Here is a 19,800-nt window from a genome sequence, read left to right as displayed (position 1 = left end):
ACTTCACAGATCAAGAGAAGTTACACTTAAGAACTCAATTAGAGCTTTTCCAGATTGAATTTTCCTGTAATTCTCAGCTTCAAAATTTGTCATCACTTCAGGAGTTGTGCCAAGTGTTAGCAAAAACAAGAAAGTCAATGTGCTATACTCTTATTGATAGATTGATTCGTTTTATTTTGACTCTTCCTGTTTCAACAACTACAACAGAGCATGCATTTTCTGCTATGAAAATCATCAAAACTTGTTTGCGTTCTAGGATGGAGGAAGACTTTCTTGCTAACTCTATGATAATGTATATTGAGAAAGAAATTCCTAGAACTTTTGATATAAATTCAATCATTGATGACTTTGATAAAATTAAAAGTCATCGTGTACAATTACATATGTCCTATACAGTCAAATAGATTTGTAAATATGATGATATTTTTATATATGTGAAGCTTATAAGTAATTTTCATTCTATATAAAGCTATTTCTAATCTTGCGATATATATGTTCATGAAGAAGCGCAGAGCTTCCCCCGTGGAGGCCAATTGTGTGTTTTTGTCCCAAGTGGTACTAGGACTTCAACCCCAAGACCTTTTATCCAAAGGACCAGGGTTCGAATCCTGGGGAGGCTTTCCTCCAAGCACCACCAGGGAGTCCAGGCTCCCCTGCTCCCCTAGACGGTGCCGAGGTGGACAAATCCACAATTGGCCTCCACGGGGGAAGCTCTGAGCTTCTTAAAAAACGGCCGGCCTTTTTTGAAGAAGCGCAGCGTGGAGAGGGCCTCCCCAGGATTCGAACCCTGGTCCTTGTGTATAAGGGTCTTGGGGTTGAAGTCCTGGTATACTAGCCCAAGTGGTACCAGGACTTCAACCCCAAGACCCTTATACACAAGGATCAGGGTTCGAATCCTGGGGAGGCCCCCTCCACGCACCTGATGCTGGGGCGGACAAAAACACACAATTGGCCTCCACGGAGGAAGCTCTGCGCTTCTTCAGTTCATATTATTATTTTTTTGTAAATATATTTTACTTTCATTGATATAGACTCGCCCCCAAAGTTAATTCCTAGCTCTGCCACTAGCTTCACCTTATGTTTGATGTTCAGGTCCCAAACTCGATGCCAAGGCTTCGATTCCTCTTTCCTGGTTTGGTTTGCATCTTTCTTCAATACTTGTTCCATTGAAATATAAAATTTTCATCTTCCTCCCAAGTTCTTCTCGCAAAATCGCTGCCATTTTCTTTCTGCTTCACTGATGTCATCACCTCCTCTTATAATGGACTTAATCTTGATTTCTTGACTTGCTCAAGCATCAATTAATCATCAAATACTATCATCATTTGTTATTTCTATGCTTGCATTTTTTGCTTTTTGATTGTAGAGTGTAAGACTAATGTTTCTTTTTCCCAAAATTTTGTAGTTGAGGGATGAATAAATAGGTTACGATATCGTTCTTGAATGATAATTATTTGTTATTTAGATTAAGAAAAAATGAAAACCCTGACATTAAAATAATATCAAACACGCTAAAAGGTATTGTATACTTTTTCACGTAATCATTTTATTAGTAAATTTGAGTATACCATTTGCGGTTATTCATAAAATAGATTTATTAGTCTATGTGCAAAGTACTCTATTATTCTGCGTGCTAGCCATCTTCATTAAAGTGCTGTACTTGGGGCGCCATCGTAATTGAAAGTTGAAACTTGCAAACGCAAGTGCAGGTAGAATTTCTCAAAGAAACCCATGTGGCAGATCGTAATTGGCAAACGTGACACAGCAAAAGTCTTGTATTACAATTTAAGTGTGATGCAAAGTTTGGTATAAAAGGAAGCAACTTTGGGCAGCTGCTCGGAAACTTGCTGATGATAAGAATCGAACCGTTGTGGTGTGAGTTGGAAAAGAACATTTCGCCTTTAAGAACACCTCGCAAGGTATAAAGCAGCCCTACAGGGCACACACTAGAGCCAAAAGAGAGAAGTCAAATTCTTTACTTGATTCTTGTGATTTGTGTTTCCGAATTTTCAGTTTCAGTAAAGAAAGCAAGGAAGGAAGATAATGTGATTGTGATGGGCAATATTATGTTCTTCCCAAAATTTATCAAAAAGAGTATCGGTAGTAGTAATAGTAGGGGTGTCTCTGGTTCCATCTCTTCTGCCAACAGTAGCAGCGAGCTTAGACACAGAGGATCAGAACCACCACCAATAATCACAAGAAGAGGACTACCACCACCAGCACCAACTGCTCGTAACCGGCCCTTTTCTTCTTCATCTTCGTCTTTCTCCTCAACTTCTTCTTCCCACCTACCACGGCCCACTTCAGTTAATATTGGTACCAAAGTTTCTATGGACAGTAGTAGTGGCAGTAACAGTAGCACCATTAAAAGCAGCAAGAAGTATGAGTACATCCCAGATAATTTCTCATCTCTTGATCAGGTAATTCTCTATTGTTTCCCCTTTTCATTTCATTTTATGATTCAGAAATATGGATTTAGTTTGCAGGCAAAGTAAAGTTTCAAACCTTCTGGGAGTAGGTACAATAGTAGAAGTCGTGTACGCTTGTTACATAGTATACAAACTATGGTTTGGTTCACTCTTTTTAAGTACTTTTGGTATTGTACAATTGTGCATTATTTTGCAGGCATGTTGCCTAGTAGTTGGCAGGCATGTTGCCTGTTTTTTCATGCTTCATAATAGCACAAGCTATTATCTCTTTACATGATTTGTCTAACTTGCGAGCAGAAATAATGTCAGTGTTGACTTGACTTCCAATGGGTCCTGAGTCAAACGTGTAAGAAAGGTTATCAAGTCACGGGCGATACTATCAGAGAAACCAAAAACAAAAAATTAGCTGTTTGTTTGGATAGAATATTATTCGAAATATTATTTGTAATAATTTTATTTATGATGTGATGTATATGAGATAAAAAAATGATTATAAATATAAAAAGATGGGTTAAAAAATATGTTTATGATACAAACGAAATATTAATTGAAAAAAATTTGATATCCAAACACAGCTGCTGTGAAGTTTCCTCTGGGACTGCTTTAGATGCATTTAGATGAGTAGAATAAAGGCAGAAGATAAGATTACGTGTCATACTTTATTAGATGTCCCGACTTTGTTTCACGTTGATTGGGTGAAGGAGATTGGTGGCTTGGGTGTGGGGGGGGGGGGGTGGTAAATTTAGAAATCACGAAAAGGACAGAAGAAGGTGTAGCGTGTTGTCATCGAAGACAATAATGATTTGTGAAGCCCAAGGGACCATGTTAAAGTTGGTAACTTTGTTGTGATGGTTGTCACTGGCTGTACCTAATCATCCCACTTTACTTTGAGGCAGAAATTTCTACTCCAATGTGAATGCTATATCCTGCTTCTGCCATAGGATTTGATTCTTCATTTCCTGGTACAGCATTTGGTTCCTGTTTATGCTCCAAAACCAAGTTCATCACTCTTTAGTCTTCAGTCTTGGTAGTGGGAAATGCAAAATCAAGAGCTAGTGGTGAAAGAAAATGAACAAAAGTTTGACGACGTTAACTTTACCTGGCAAATGGAAGTGGCGTAATATTGCACTAGCAGAAACTATTCCAAAAGATTGTTCTTTTTCTTCTTTTTTTTCCCCCACCAATTTGGCTTTGGGTGGAAGGTATCATGACACCTTATTCACATAAGTTGCTTGATCTCTTTTTGACGAACCAAAAGAATGATCATAAGGATGCTGAATATTTGTTAGTAATTAAATTGGTTGTAGTATTGAATTGTCAATGGGCATATCAATAAAAACTGACTGAACTAATTTAGGAAGGCCCAAATCCTTGATTGCTTGATCAGGAGAGATGTTATTGGACTTTTTCCCCCTTTTTGCTCAGATAAAATCTAAAGCATTTGTTGAGCTTTCCATTATTCCGATTCGTCTTTTGTGTACACCACTTACAATGCGTACTCACAATGTTTCTGATATTAACACTAATCCTAGTTTGTCTTAGTCCAGAGAATGGGGCACTTCCTTTATACTATGAAGTCTAAATTGACAAACCAGTTTTCAACTCTTTCCCCCAGCTTTTGCGGAGTTTGTACTGAAATAGCTGTGTAGTGTGAGAAACATGATCAGGACCTAGGTACATAATCTTGAGGGAGGAGTTTACAGGTTCTCCAGAACGTCTTAGTCCTGTTGTTTGATCAATTAATTAGGATCATTTAGCATATATTTTGAAGTTTTACCATGGAACACTTCAATTTCTGACATATTTCAGTGGAATATGTGATCACTCGTTAATATGTGCAAGAATGTACTTTTGGTTAGTTACTATATAACTTTTTGTATGAACAAAGATTGGAATATTTCTTTGCTTTTACAGGTCACAGAAGCTTTGAGAGAATCAGGTCTAGAGTCATCCAATTTGATTCTCGGGATAGATTTCACTAAAAGCAATGAATGGACAGGTATATGGATCTGCTAAATGAACTCAGCTTGTAGTTGCTGCAAACAACTTCTTTTTTAAGTTATTTTTTCAGATAGATAATTATGAAGTTATGTTATTCCTGCATCAAAATGTTTGTCAAGGACTCTAAGAAAACTTTGCTGAAACACAAGAGGGAGTCAGTTTCTCTGAATTAATGCTCATCCGGAATGCTATGTCTTTTGATCCGTTTTCTAACAATGCAAATAATTAATTACCTTTTCTGATTATATTGTTCACCACTTTCTAGTCCATTGCGCTGCTGTATCAGTAGCTTTGCATGCTTGGAACATGTGTTGCTTCTAAAACTTGACTTCATCAAGATGCTGGTATGGCTTGCCTATTCATATTAAGTATGGCCAATTAGAATAACTCATTGGTTTCTAAGACAAGCATTAGCATATTGAGAAGATTGCTTCCATTGGAATATGAAAAGTACAAGGGATTGACTATGTATGTGGGTAATTCACTTATAGGATAACACTATGTTCAGCTCATTTCCATTCCCTACAGCACTGAGTGCCTCAAAGCATTTGGTTTAATCCTTGCTTTTCTCTTTGATATCATGTCCTGAGGGCTTAATTTGTTTCACTTTTTTATCATGGAGTAATGCTTTTGCTTTTCATCATTGAAGGTAAACTTTCATTCAACAATCGAAGCCTACATGCCATTGGTAATGCACCTAATCCATATGAGAAAGCCATATCTATCATTGGAAAGACTTTGGCTCCCTTTGATGAAGACAACTTAATACCATGTTTTGGTTTTGGTGATGGTAGGTTCACCACCAGGAAGCTTAGTTTTCTGTGTACTGTTTTCTCAATCATTTAATGTCTTTTTTTTTAAAGCCATCGACTTGTTCCTTTACAGTTACCACACATGATCAAGAAGTCTTTAGCTTTCACAGTGATCATTCTCCTTGCCATGGCTTTGAAGAAGTTTTAGCCTGCTATAAGAGAATAACTCCCAACCTGCAATTATCTGGTAGACTGCTACTATGCTAGGCCAACTCTCTTCTGAGATCTTCATTCTTAACAATTTCCGTTTTTCACAAGACAAATGAGCTATTTTGAAACAGTGATGACTTCAGTAACCAAGAACGTTAATGAGCATCTTAATTGTGTTTTAGGGCCAACATCATATGGACCAGTAGTAGATGCTGCGGTAGACATAGTAGAGCGGAGTGGTGGACAGTATCATGTTTTGGTTATAATAGCAGACGGCCAGGTCACCTCCTCGTTTCTCCTTAAATGTATAACAGTGATTCCCAATCTCTCTTTTATTTCACAGTTGTGACTGGATATTGCTCATGAAGGTTACAAGAAGTGTTAATACAAGTGATGTAGAACTCAGCCCACAAGAAGCGAAAACCATCAAATCAATAGTCAATGCTAGGTACAGAAGGATGTAGAACATAATTCTCCATTTAATTCTGCTTTCCAATTTGATCTTTGCCATTTAGGCTCATGCAAATCCATCCAGAAAATACTCACTGTGAGTTCTTTATTCCTGATACCTGCTATTGAGAATTAGCATGCAAAGATCTCTGCTACTAGCATCAGTATGTCGAACTTTTGAAATTCTACTGAGCCTTTTTTCACTCTTTTAAATGTTCGATTGGCAATTTAATCAGTAAGAGATTTGACTAACCATTTTGAAATGACAAAAATTTAGTCTAATATGCACTGTGGAAGCATAGGAGGTTGTAGGACAGAATAATATCCGGAAATTTTTGGTATTTTAATGCTTGGATTAGACCTTTTCCATTTCTGCCCTATAAAATCAACCCTTCTGCACACTAAGGGCAAACTTTCAAACTCTCACTCCTCCAAACCCACTGTAAGCTTCAGCTTCGTGCACTAAGTTTCCCTTAAATATAGCAATATATTGAAAAGAATCTTAAGCATGTCTTTCATTTCAAGAATTATATAATTAACAACGTTTTGGAAGGGGAACCATAAATCTTTTTAGTTAGTGAAAGATTGATATAGCTACTTAAAGCTTGCACATCATTAAACAACCTGACCCTATTGTTGCAATTGACACAGATGGTTTTGGAATTGAGAACACAATTCTGCCTTCTGAGTAGTTGTAATTTCATAGTGTTATTGAGTTGGAAGGTTATAGTACTCCTTTCCAGTATATCCTATGAAGTCTGCATTATGTGTCTGTTGGGAACTTGTTTACTTTGAAAGGCATGACTAGCAAATATTAGCTGATCCTGAAAATATTGGCTTTATATTGGTTATTTATACTGGCCAAGGGCTATGGAGAGTTTCTGATCTGAAAACTGAGTAGTGGACATAACTCATCTGTCTCTGTTGCTTTCTCATTCTTTGGTCAATTGCCACTAGGACAAGCTATCTCTATCTACGTATGCAAACATGGATTAACAGGCAACAATTACTTGTCATTTTCATTCCAATTTTCTTGTCATTAGTGCACATAATCCACATTGTGATCCAATGACTTATTTCTGCTTTGTTTGCTTAATATGTTATGATTGTTGTTCTCGTTGTTTTCACCTCATTTATATGCCATCCAAGTTATTGCAATCAAACTTCTCTCTAATACAAAATAAAGCTCTTTTTTTTCTTCTCTTTCTCGGCAAAGAGTAATGGTATATACAAGTATACAACTATGAAATGCTCTATACTAAAATGCTGGTTATCCTCAGTTTGTATCCACTGTCAATTATTCTTGTTGGAGTTGGTGATGGACCTTGGGAGGACATGAAAAAGTTTGATGACAAGCTGCCAGCTCGTGAATTCGATAATTTTCAGGTTTAAACCTGAAAGAATATAGCTAGTAATTGTCTTTAAATTTATTATTCAGAGTGGTGGTAAGTCCTTTATTTGTCTCTTTTTCTGCAGTTTGTCAATTTTACTGCTATTATGAGCAAGGACCAAAGTGCTTCTGAAAAAGAAACTGCATTTGCTCTTGCTGCCCTGATGGAGATCCCAATCCAATATAAGGCAGCCAGAGAACTTGGCCTTCTGGGGTATGGAGTGCTTTACCTTTTCGTGTGGCTGATGGTTAGTTATCTATAATATGCTGCGGGAAAGAATATGGCAGCAATTTTGTTGAAGACCATAAGAAAAGATTCAAAGATCATTCAGAATGTGTCTTAAAAAATTTTAAATAAGTTGAGAAATTTTATTTAAAATTTTTTACAGAGATGATGAGCCATAACAGTATAAAGAAAGGAAGCCTCTCCCACCTAATATTTGTAATTTGACAAGTACAATATCTGGAAAATGCCAAGTTTAGACAATTATTTTGCCTGTGCTTCCCATACATCGATGTAGTTCTTGTCATTTAGAACTTATTTGAACTAAAACTGCCATATTTCATTTTGCATGTCTACTCGCGTCCTGGGGGATTAAAATGAATCAATATAGTTTTATGTAAGCTTTTTGTGATAGAATTCAGATGAATTACATTCAAGAAATATGCTTGCCTGTTGTTTGCTTACTTCAGAACTCTCTCTCTCTCTCTCTCAGTCACGTGACAGGTAGAGCAAAGAAAATAGTTCCTCGTCCACCGCCAGTTCCTTATGCTCGTCGTACAACATTTGAGTCGAGAGAACAAAGCAATCTTTCAGCGTCTCTTCCAGATGAAAGAAGTCAGGTAAGATTTGATATACTGCTTCCCTAAATAAGATTCCTTCAAGTATTTATTAATGCCAAGTGTATTAAATAATGTGGAGCAGAATAAAAGTCCTTGTACTATTTTGCTTTTCCTGATTATATTTCTCTAGTAGTATAAGCTACAATGGCCCTCAAGAGCGCTGATTAGCATTGAGGTTAAAACATCATAGACGTTAAACATCATCCAGTAGTATAAGCTACAATGCTAGGTTCCAGCATAGAGGTTAAAACATCTGTGGAATTTATCTGTGAACTCTCCAGACTTTCCATTAGCAGGGCAAAATTTTTACATTGTTGACATGTATTCTTGAATTGTTTCTTTTGGACGCAGGACTGTCCGGTTTGCTTAACAAATGGGAAGAATCTGGCCTTTGGCTGTGGACATATGGTGAGATGCACTAACTCCTTATATTTTGCTTTAAGACAAATTGCATTTGTTTGATCTCAAGAGATGATAAAATGATTGCAGACTTGCAGAGACTGCGGATCAAGGGTATCAAACTGTCCAATTTGTCGCCTGCCAATAACCAGTCGTCTCAGGCTTTATACTTGATGTTGTAGCTGGTGCAACTACCTAACAAGATATGTACTCCATTTGCTGTTATCTTATTTGCTTTCCATGGTCTGCCAAGATATCAAGTTCTGAAACGGGGTTTCCTATTCTGTAAATATTATGAAGTGCAAAGCACTCAGGAAACGTGTTGTATATTGGTAGTAATCTGTTGCATGTAATTTACTGCTTCTGTAATATGTAATCTCTGAGAGAGACTGATATTTGTACAAGTTAAATCCATCAACATTGGTATGTTTATGAGGATCTAGAGAACTTCAGTCTCTCTCTCTCTCTCCCCTGTTTCTGTTGCCTCCGGTATGTGTTCTTTTTTACTAGTAAGATGATTAGATTAATAAGTTCACATCATTACTATTAGAAACTACTGATTCACAATAATGACACTCATCAGCTTCATATTTCTCTTGTCGCTGACTGTAACAGCAGGCTTTGCAGGTGGAAGTTCAGCATAGATGATTGACTGACTAGCAGGTAGAAGAAGTCTATGCTTTGCCATAACAGGCCGGAATCAGAGCTTGTTTCTTGCTTGCATACCAATTTCCATCCTGTTACAGGAAAATTCATTTCATGCATCAGCTGAAAACAAGTTGAAGTTGAAGTTTTCCTGCATCATTAGTTCATATAATTTTCGGTGCTGAAAGTAGGGAATATTCATTGGGCATCTTGCCCTGGGAACTTGTCGCATACATACAAACCTCAACTTAGACCTTGTTAAAAATCTCACGTTCTTGACCAAGCAAATCACATGCAAACGACAGAACAAGATCAATAATTTTTGAATAGCAGCAACGCAAGGAATCAGAACATAAATATAGTTTCGCAACAGTTATCAAAACTGATTGAAACTTTCTGTTTTATATTGACATTAGGGAAGATGCTGTGCTCAATCGGCAACAATGATGAGCCTCGTTATTACATAACCAGTGATAAACTTATAAAAGCATTAGTCCAAAAGGAAAAATTAGAACTATAGAAACGATCCTCCATCTGTCAACTTGCGTCTATCGGCAGCCATGAAGGGAGTCTTTGGACGTCGCGACATGCATAGATGGACTGTAGTCTGTAGTTACATCCTCAGAGACAAATTATGTAGACATGGTTGAAAATTAATCTAGTAATTAAAGCAGTTTTTTTTGGAACCTGCATTAAAATCTACAATTGGTCTAACTCTAAGCAGCATAAGCTCATTATCTTATGAATGTAGGAGGACCTTTCGTAGCCAACTGAGTCGCCAAATTCCAAAGGAAAACTTCAGGGATTGTCCATTTATACTACTACTGTGTCCTTGAACATTCCCTCAATTGAGGATCATATAAAATCCAGAAACAAAAATATACGGTGTCACAAGCTTCGAGCGCATGAACCTATCTATGTTCGTTGATCACTAAGTTAAGTAGCAAGAATTTAGTATAAGAATACACAGAAGTCAATCCAAATTTTGATGGAAATTATTATGATTCGAAGAAGTGAACAACGATTGGAGCTTTAAACTGTCAACAACGATTATTACAGGAATTATCGTCATTCATTCGAATACCTATCCTTTATATACCCAGATATCGGCTTCCTCAGTTTTATGGAAAACAATGGAGCTACATATGTTAATAATGCTTTCAGCCTTCCTAATATTGACAGTTTTAGTTTCAGCTTTATTACAAAGATGGGCTTCTGGACCACGGGAAATGGCGGCAATACCAGGTAGGCTGGGTTGGCCTATTGTCGGGGAGACGCTCTCGTTTATAACCGAGTTTTCAAGTCCTGCAGGCATACATAGCTTCATCAGAAAGAGACAGCAGAGGTAAATCAGCTAAAGAAGAATGCCATTAGAAACTAGATTTATAAAGATGCACTTATGTTCCTGTCCAGAATTATGCTGTTAAAAATTATGAAAACAATGCATAAGATCTTATTGATGATCATGATTTTCTGTACTAGGTATGGGAAAGTATTCAAGACTTCAGTCTTGGGGAGACTTACTGTCTTCATGACTGGTAGTGAGGCGAGTAAGATTTTGTTAACCGGAAAAGATGGGATGGTGAGCTTAAATTTGTCCTATGCAGGAAGGCAGGTTCTTGGTCCTACTAGTTTACTGCATCAAAATGGAGAAGCACACAAACGGCTCCGCAGGTTGATTGCTGAACCCCTCTCAATCAATGGCCTCAAGAAGTATTTCCAGTTCATCGATAATTTGGCCATTGATACACTGGACAAGTGGCATGGACGAGAAATCCTGGTTCTTGAAGAGGCTTCTACAGTTAAGTTCATGCTCCTGGGTGATGTGATTCTATCCCAAATGAAGTCTGTTCTTCTTAAAATGCTTCAACCTGTCAAATTTTGCAGTTCTCCCTCAAGGTGATCAGCAATATGATAATGAGCTTGGAACCCGCTGGTAAAGAGCAGGAGAAATTCCGTGCCAATTTCAAAGTCATGTCTTCGTCATTTTCTGCTCTCCCCTTGAAAATTCCTGGAACTGCCTTTTACCGTGGTATTCAGGTATTAAGTTCTGTCTGATATAAATGAATGGAATACAGAACAATTTGGGATTGCCTTCAGAGAGGACAGACTGCAGAGAAATTGATAAAACATTACTCCATTGACAGGCTCGGAACAGGATGTATGCAATGTTAGACTCAATCATTGCTCAGCGGAGAACTGGAGACAACTTCCAGCAAGATTTCCTAGAATCCTTAGTGAATAAGTATAACGAGCATGGCTATGGAGGAGAAGATGATGATAAACTCACAGATGCACAATTGAAGGACAATATATTGACCCTGCTAGTAGCTGGGCATGATACTACTACTGCTGCACTGACCTGGCTTGTAAAATTCCTTGAACAAAACCCTGCTGCATTGGAACGTCTACGAGTAATAATCCCTGACTTTCTAGAACAAAATCCATCTTTTCTTGAATGCTGCCAACAGAATCTAAGAAGTCATTTTACAGGAAGAGCATAGGGAAATCCAAGCTAGCAGATCAGGTCTTACATGGTCGGACATCAACAACATGCCTTACACAAACAAAGTTAGCTCCATTTCAAACACATTTCATTGTTTAAAACAAAAAAAAAAATAAAAAAAAAAATTCTCCAGCTAAATGCTCATGGCCTTTTGATTTCAGGTAATTAGCGAGACTCTTCGAATAGCCACAATTCTTCCTTGGTTTTCAAGAACAGCAGCAGAAGACTTCACAGTTGATGGTAGAATCCACCACCCTTAACATCTGGCACTATTATTGCCCAGTGACGGGATTATTTGATACTCTCAGTCTTCCTAATTTCCAAAAAATTTTAGGATGTAAAATCAGTAAGGGTTGGTCTGTCAACCTGGATGTAGTGTCCATTCATCATGACCCGAAGCTTTTTCCTGACCCTCAGAAGTTTGATCCTTCAAGATTTGATGTAAGTTTCTTCTGTCTCCAGAAAATAGCCGTTTTCTTGTTTCATCCTTTGTTAACAAAATTAAGTTCTTGATAAATTGCAGGAGCCATTGAAGCCTTTCAGCTTTCTTGGATTTGGCAGTGGACCACGAATGTGTCCCGGAATTAACCTCGCCAAGATAGAAATTTGCATTTTCATTCATCACCTTGTCTGCAGATTCAAGTAAGATGAACCTCTAAAACAAATTGTGAAACATTCAACGTAGAGAGAGAGAGAGAGAGAGCATTTGCACCATGGTTCGAAGACTCGGCCGAGACCCGTCTCCGTCTCGGCCTAGGCCGAGACGATACCGCGACCGAAACGTTCCGAGATACGTGACAGGCCGAGACGTCACCGTGAAGGGTTGAAACGGCCGAGTCACACCGAATCACTCCGAGTCATCCCGAGTCAACTTGAATTTTTATTATTTTTATTAATTTTTAATTATTTTTGTTTATCATATTTTTTACAAATTTAGAATATTAAATATTTTAAAAATTTGTGTCTCACCGAGACCGTGACCGATATGTCGAGACCGATGTGGAACGTTCCCGGCCGCGACCGTGACCGCGACCGCGACTTTGAACCATGATTTGCACTGTGTTGCAGCATCCTTGGCTAGACACGTAGAAGGACAAGGAATTGGAATGCAGACAGAAGAAGATCCAAGTAGTTCTTTGATCAAATCAAGAACTTGAAAACCATAGCGTATAAGCAAAACATAGAATATTACTATATTCTAATAGTTAAGATAGCCAGAATAATTTCTTATTGCATTAGTCCTGTATAGGACATCATATTGACGCTATAGCAGAATATTCTGACTTGTTGATGCACTGTTGCAGATGGAAACCATTGGAGAAAGACGACTCTGTGATGCCAACACTAGTCCGGATGCCAAGAAACAAGTATCCAATCATGGTTGAACCACTGTAGTGCAATCTTCCATGCCAGTACCTAGCTAAAGCCTACTAAAAATCAGAAGAATACTGCAGGAAATGCATTGTATTGTATTTCGGACTCAAAAGCTTACAAAGAGAAATGGTAAGAAAGCCTCCTCTCGAGTGGCAGAGGATGAATCAAATAGCTGGGATTACGAATGCTTTGCTCTGAGAATAAAAGTACTGTATTAATATATGCAAACAATAATGGAAGGCAATCGTGGTAGCCTCAATTACAGTATGTATGTATAGCTTAAGGATTTATCAAGAGCCATCTCTTGCCATTTCATCTAACCTGATTCTGAATATAAGATGAAGTCACATTAGAAGTGCTGAGGAGTTCTGAGCTCAAATCCCTCGACCCTGTCCCTGCTTATGAAGTCCCCATCCCTCCCCTAATAAGAAAGAAAGGGAAAAAATAACGAAAAGTGTAGCACATTGGCAGCGCTCCTTAGAAGAATGCATGTTCTGATTTCCAGACCAACAAGAGGCATTCATCATGTAAGCATATTTTTGTCCTGAACGTTTAAGCATTATCTCAATCTACTTCAACAACCATGCTAGAGCACGTACAATTCCTCTTAATAATTATTGGCAAATTGGTGTCTTGGGTAATGCATCCAACAATCCCGTTTAGGGTTTATCCATGAAGGGTTCGTAAGTAGCCAAATTTTTGGCATATCAATCCATTAGATTTAGTCCAATGGCTAGAAAGGGATCAAACTGCCCGCCATTCTACTTGTTCTAAGAAGCGTCTTCTCAAAGGTGGAAGGATCAAAAACCAAGAACAGGTCAACTTTCTCCCTCATGGAAGCAGATTTAGCACTCCTAGATATTCAAAAGTAGAATTAAAATAGAATACAGTTTGAAATACAAGCTATACTGCCATGTTCAAACAAACATTACACAAATGAAGTGACTGCTGAAGACAAACTAAGGGAGACTTTTAAGAGTCCTATCAAATGTTTCACTTGTGAAGAGGACAGGAACAGTTCCCACTTCCTATCTCAGCGGCAAGACAAGGAGGCTTTCCTTTATCATCTTTGTACCATATTGAACGTCCTTCGATTAATGCATCCAAGAAGCCTTCCAGCTTCTCAATCGTGACATTTGGCATCACAACAACATGTGCCATATTTCCCTGACAAGCAAGTTGCCACTGACGAACAAACTCCTCATCCCGTGGCCGCTCAAATACAACTGTGCTGCTCAGCTCATTGAGCATGGCACTTATTCCAGCTTGTCTTAGGCGATCCTTCAAGTAGTGAGCATTTCTAAGACACTTTTGGACTTCCTTCTGGAACCCCTTGTACCCTTTCCTGTTAAGGGTGTACCACAGGAAGATTGGAGCATGGCCATTCCTACTTCCCATTATCGTAGCGTCTCTAGAAGCAAGATACTCTACATTCCTGGAGAGGGCATTGACGTGCTCTAGCCTAGTGATCTGCACACCGCATGGCATTGGACAGCCAACAAACTTGTGGCCAGAAACACTTACACTTCCAATAGGCTTTTTGAAAGTTACCTTTGGTGCCTGTCAAAAAAAAAAGAGTAAAAAAGCTGATATTGGAATGCAGGTTGAAAATGAGCCAATCATAATTACCTAAAGAGACATTCAACTTAATGTGCATTTAGTTTCACTTAGAGAATAAGGTTAATTAACTACATTCCATGGAAATCTATGAGTAGATACCATGTTTCACGAGAAGGAAGACAGTCATAGTTTCGCTGTGGACGTAGTTCTTAGCCATGTACATGAAAGGAACAATGTCAACTTCATATTGGTGCCAAATATTCAAGTCATGATAAATTAATTAAACATACTGAATTTAAAAAAAGATTTATCATGATTGTTTCAAGGTTTTCCATCATTTCCCATTTCCAAGTAGCTCTCTCTCTGACCTTTGTTTACCAATACAAGTAAAAGCAAATTTTGTAACCCTTACCACCGCAGGGGTGATTGAACATCAAATTTTACACTAACATATGGCAGATAACACGATTTGTTTTGATTTCTTTTCCCTTAATTATATGAAAAGGAATGTCTTTCAGAGTGTGTAATAAGTCCACAGACAGCACTAAAATCTTAAGTGAACAAACAGGCAGAAAATTTTTATTATGCTAAGCTCTACTTCCAAAATTGCTGCACCAAATATTCAGTTTCAAAAAGAGAACGACTCCACTAATTTTTAAACTTAAAGGTTACCATTTGAATGATCATGTTGACAGGTCGCAAGCAGACTACAGCATATATTATTTTTATTTTTTTTCATCTGTATAGGAGTGTGTCTGCACCAATAGATAGATCTTGTATCCAGATGCCTTCATGTACCTCCATATGTGCAGAAGTTTGTGTATAACATCATAAATTGCTTCACTTGAATAACTTTAGGAGCTGAATAATGAATTTGTTTACAAATTAAAACTAAGCTTCGTTCTGTCTGCCATGATCTCAAACTCGGCATCAGCTTGACATTAGAATTCAAGTCAGACTCAAGTACCAGCTATAGCTTCTACAGATTATGTTTGAGCCAAGCTAAAATAAGCAAAAGTTTCAGGATCAATTTCCTTGCGCACTGTGGGAATTCACATTCATATGGACAAAGGCAGATTAAAATGAAAAGTGTATGCTTACACGCTTTACAAATGGCATCATAAGACCAAATAAAGCTCCGTCGCAGTGGATGTAAAATCTATCATGTGAAAAACCACATTCTTCAAGAGTCTGTATCACAAGATCAAGATCATCAACAGCACCTTTAACCGTAGTTCCTACAAATACAGAATGAATTATTCAAAGAGCCAATCGCTATATGTCTGAAGATGGATGTATGGCCAGTTTCCCCCTTTTTATTCCCCACTTCCATACGAGTGAGTCCAAGAGTCAGGAGAGGGGAGGCCAGAACACAGGAGAGCACCATGAGAGAGAGAGAGAGAGAGAGAGAGAGTACCTATGTTTACATTGATGATCGCTGGCTTTTCTTTGTTAACAAGCAGCTTAGTCTTGAAATCTGCGCAATCTATCTCGCCAGTGACTAAGGTATCCACCTTTACGCATTCCATTCTGTACATTCGTGCTGCCTTGAAGACAGAATAGTGAGATTCTCTTGATGCATACAGAATTCCATCAGGAAGGACTTCTCTCCTGCAAGAGCATTCACAAGCATGTCATAATAATCCTCAGGGCAGGTGATGAAGCATTTCACATTAAATTTAGACATGAAGCTCAGCTAAACAGTACTAACCCAACAAGGATTCCATGAAGATTGCCCTCAGTACCACAGTTAGTGATATATCCCCAATATTCACTCTTCTCAATTTCCCACAACCTAGCAAACCAATCCAAAACACCCACTTCAAACTGTCTTGAGTGGACGCCGTAGTTGCTCTCTATAAAAGGATCTCCAAGATTGTTAATGGAGAAATGCTGCAGCTGAGCAAGAGCTCCATAATCAAAGTCCAAATTATATGGATACCCTGCAATAGATTTAAGATATGCTTATCAACTTTCCATGAAATGTAAAGGAGGCCCTCTTCAAAGCCAATAGAAAAGGCTTGTGAAGGTCGAAACTCGCACTTTCGCTATTTGTCCTCAAAACAAGAAATTGTGTATAAAAAAAAATATCCTTTGAAACAAACATGCGAAGACAAATTCTGGGTCTCCTTTATTATCTTATATACAGCACATTCTACCAAAAGAAGACAACATGAAAACCAAAAAGCAAAAGGAAAAGTATGACCTGTACGCTGAAAATAAGACAAATGAGACATTAGACCAGTATATAAATCACAAAAAGGACGAATTATCAGAATCTACAGAAAAAATAGCAGCATTAGAATCTAAAAACACACCAATCAAAAAAGAAAAAGAATCTGCAACATGCAAAGGACCAATTCAATTCCAGGTTTGGCAAGGACTTGTCAATTGGAGCTTCCTTACATAGCTCGCTCTTATTAGCTCAAATTCCAGTATTTATAGCTCTTTCCAGCTTAAAGCTGTATTGAGGTTAATTTGTTCTCAGTAGCATTTTTGCCTTGTTCTAAGCATAAAAAATGCTGACTCTAAGAAGCAAATATTAAGATTCAGCTTCTGAAATTAAATTGTGACTTTTGAAATATATTAGAGTTTATGAATAAACAAAATTAAAAGCAAATGTTTTGATTTTCCAAGTTTTGCAACTGATTTTAAATAAAATTGTCATCCGCCTGTCCACAACAATCCCATGGAGCTAGTAATCACGAGTAAATTTCTGCACATTATATTATCCGGATAACTACAAAATTATAAAATTAGAAGCTCACGTGCATTTTATGTATACTAAGAACAATTTTCCCAAGCTTCACAAATCTCAGAAATGAATCCAATAAATCCGGTCGTATTGTTCAACTTATTTTCCTAAAAATCATACTTTTAGCTCATTCAAGAGGAAATAATAAAGAAAAACACGCAATTTTTCCAAAAGCTAAATGAGATCAACGATTTATATAGTGGAACACAGAAAATAAACGAGAAAAGAAAATACATTTGTACCTAAATGGTGCTTGGTTCTTTCAATAAGAGTTTTACGGTAGCGAGCCAAGACACTAGCCATGTAGGCCTCTTTATCTCCGGTAGACTCGTCGTCGGCGTCCGGCTCCGTGACGGCGAGGCAAGTGGTATGCACGTTCCGTCCAAGGACAATCTCTCTCTTCTCCGCCTTGTCTCCATTGACTTCGGCCCCCTCAGCATCTTCACGATCCACTACCACCGTCTCCGACTCCACAGCCACTGGCGGGACAGGCTCCGACACCACCGCCATTGGATCGAAGTAATCGACGTCCCTTACGGTCTGAGTATCCTCCATTACTGATTTTCCGTTGGGTAATGGAGCAGATGACATCGTTCCGAGTCCTACCGTAGAGCTTCCCACCATTTGCGAGTAGCCTTTTTTTTTTTTTTTTTGTTTCCTTGTTGGGGAAGGATCTGAGTGTATATAGAATCTGCTTTTGGGGGTTAGTTTGTAATTATGGAAGAAATAGCGGGGGAATCGGGAAAGAGCCAAGGTGGAGCTGAAGGCTAGAGCAGCACTGGAGCAAGACGATGGAAAACTGAACGGCGAAGGTTTCTACTTATAGAAGTCTTTGCTAAATTATTTTTAGATTAACAGTTTGATGAAACGGTGTCGTATTGAGGCTGTTCACTCGGGGACCTGTGCCCGCGGCAACTCGTCAAGTGGACCGTGGACCATATCACATGGGAAGCTTTTGAGATTTTGTCTGTGCTACATTTCTATAATTCTCTTCCCTAATAATGGGAGGAGGAGTACTTTTTTGTTTTTTTTCGTTTTTGTGATTTGGTGAATTGCAGATTCATCGGGTTGTTCTTCATGGTTTATGGTTTGTACAATTGTTAGTTTCAATCGCAACATAAAATGGACGTACTTACAGAATAAATATAACTACTAACACACAGATTAACACACACATATATATATATATATATATATTATTGCAATGTATAAAAACATCGATTAATTTTCCATATACTGACTTCATCATTGGATATATAATATACATAATCTGAATTTAAATTTGAAACTCAAATTTTGTATATATATCGTATATCCAATCATAATAGTGTATATACTGTTAGTATATAATTTAAGATTGTAATGTATAAAAACATAATAAATTTTATTTATTAATTGAAATTTGTGTGTCACAATCAATCTTTTTTCCTTAAAACAATTGCACAATTAATCAGTCCATACAATCACAGTGATAATATCATATTTACAGATAAAGTTTAGGCTTGAATGTTTTACAAAATGAGGTTTCTTTATCAATTCAATAAATCCAATAGAACTTGCTACCTTCACATTCATAAAATTTTAAAGGGTTAATGTCATTCTTTTTTTTTTTTTTTTATCAACACAGGAGTGTCCGGGTCAACATAGGGATGTCCGGGTTAATGTCATTCAAAAAGAACCATTTGCATGTTTTTCCTTTTTAGTCTATCACAAACTTCACCAATGATCACTTTCCGCATATGCAAAAATTTCTACAAATTAAGTAGTCTTTATTAGGTGGAGGATCACTAGATAAAAAGTTTTCCTTTCATGTACTTCACTTGAGAAAGTTATTACAAAGTCTATAACAATTTTTCAAACGTTGGATTAATCAAGCGACGCGGTCATTGTAATGTTTGCCTTCTTCTCAAGGACTAATATGCAATTTAAAAAAATATGAATTATTCATAATATTTCTTTTCTTTTAACCTCTAATATCCAATGTCAATAGGCTTCTCTTAGGCCTTGCCATGATAACCACAAGGACAGCTTCAAAGGTCTAGGCATGTTTATGGCTGATTGTTAACATATGAAGGGTGACATGAAACTCCACCGAAATTCAATTCCCTAAGAAAGAATCTATATAACCACCGAGTTTTGGCTCAATAGCCACAAAAAAAAAAAAAAAAGATTAAATCTCTGTTTGGACTATAGGTCCGAGTACTCCTTTGGTATAGTCGGATTTGTACATCTACTGGTCCCTTACACAGTTTCATTGGACTCCTCCTTTCTGTAAAATAGGATAAATTAAATTATAAAAATATTACCGTTGCGGCAAAAAAAAATCTATAGACATGGGGATCTAGATTTCTATAAGTTATGCAACAATACGTCTTTCTATGACAAACATCCAAGAATGCCTTTAACTTATCGTTTGCAATCCATTTAAATAAGCACAACCGGGTCTCTGAAATAGAGATTGTTCTGTTTTCTTTTAGTACTAGTAT

The 19,800-nt window shown here is 37.6% G+C and overlaps 3 protein-coding genes across 4 annotated transcripts; 2 read left to right on the top strand and 1 right to left on the bottom strand.

The window, feature by feature from the left end:
* Nucleotides 1-1,661: 1,661 nt before the first annotated feature.
* On the top strand, nt 1,662-8,931 carry LOC113714453 (E3 ubiquitin-protein ligase RGLG4). Of its 2 annotated transcripts, XM_027238288.2 has the most exons (12): nt 1,662-1,919; nt 2,014-2,420; nt 4,344-4,428; nt 5,080-5,220; nt 5,316-5,429; nt 5,575-5,672; nt 5,761-5,840; nt 7,123-7,228; nt 7,319-7,446; nt 7,949-8,075; nt 8,427-8,483; nt 8,565-8,931. In XM_027238288.2, exons 2-12 carry the CDS (start codon nt 2,055-2,057, stop codon nt 8,646-8,648), a joined length of 1,386 nt encoding a protein of 461 aa, XP_027094089.1. In that variant the 5' UTR covers nt 1,662-1,919; nt 2,014-2,054; the 3' UTR covers nt 8,649-8,931. The 2 variants fall into 2 exon arrangements, with proteins under 2 accessions (XP_027094089.1, XP_027094088.1); XM_027238287.2 differs by having other exon boundaries at nt 1,663-2,420.
* A 1,267-nt stretch (nt 8,932-10,198) lies between these two features.
* LOC113715145 (abscisic acid 8'-hydroxylase 3-like) lies at nt 10,199-13,356 on the top strand. The gene is made up of 9 exons (XM_072069372.1): nt 10,199-10,464; nt 10,602-10,920; nt 11,007-11,159; nt 11,267-11,533; nt 11,613-11,690; nt 11,787-11,865; nt 11,960-12,066; nt 12,149-12,267; nt 12,930-13,356. The coding sequence occupies exons 1-9, from the start codon at nt 10,253-10,255 to the stop codon at nt 13,018-13,020; spliced, it is 1,425 nt and encodes a 474-aa protein (XP_071925473.1). The 5' UTR covers nt 10,199-10,252; the 3' UTR covers nt 13,021-13,356.
* A 502-nt stretch (nt 13,357-13,858) lies between these two features.
* Nucleotides 13,859-18,112, bottom strand: LOC113715146 (serine decarboxylase-like). The gene is made up of 5 exons (XM_072069371.1): nt 17,557-18,112; nt 16,271-16,502; nt 15,977-16,170; nt 15,661-15,797; nt 13,859-14,559 (listed from the first exon to the last, which is right to left on the bottom strand). Exons 1-5 carry the CDS (start codon nt 17,936-17,938, stop codon nt 13,993-13,995), a joined length of 1,512 nt encoding a protein of 503 aa, XP_071925472.1. The 5' UTR covers nt 17,939-18,112; the 3' UTR covers nt 13,859-13,992.
* Nucleotides 18,113-19,800: the final 1,688 nt, after the last annotated feature.

The sequence above is a fragment of the Coffea arabica genome, chromosome 10c (assembly GCF_036785885.1).
Source record: "Coffea arabica cultivar ET-39 chromosome 10c, Coffea Arabica ET-39 HiFi, whole genome shotgun sequence".
NCBI lineage: Eukaryota > Viridiplantae > Streptophyta > Magnoliopsida > Gentianales > Rubiaceae > Coffea > Coffea arabica.
The sequence above is the reverse complement of the archived record's forward strand: the minus strand, read 5'-3'. Positions and strand labels throughout refer to the sequence as shown.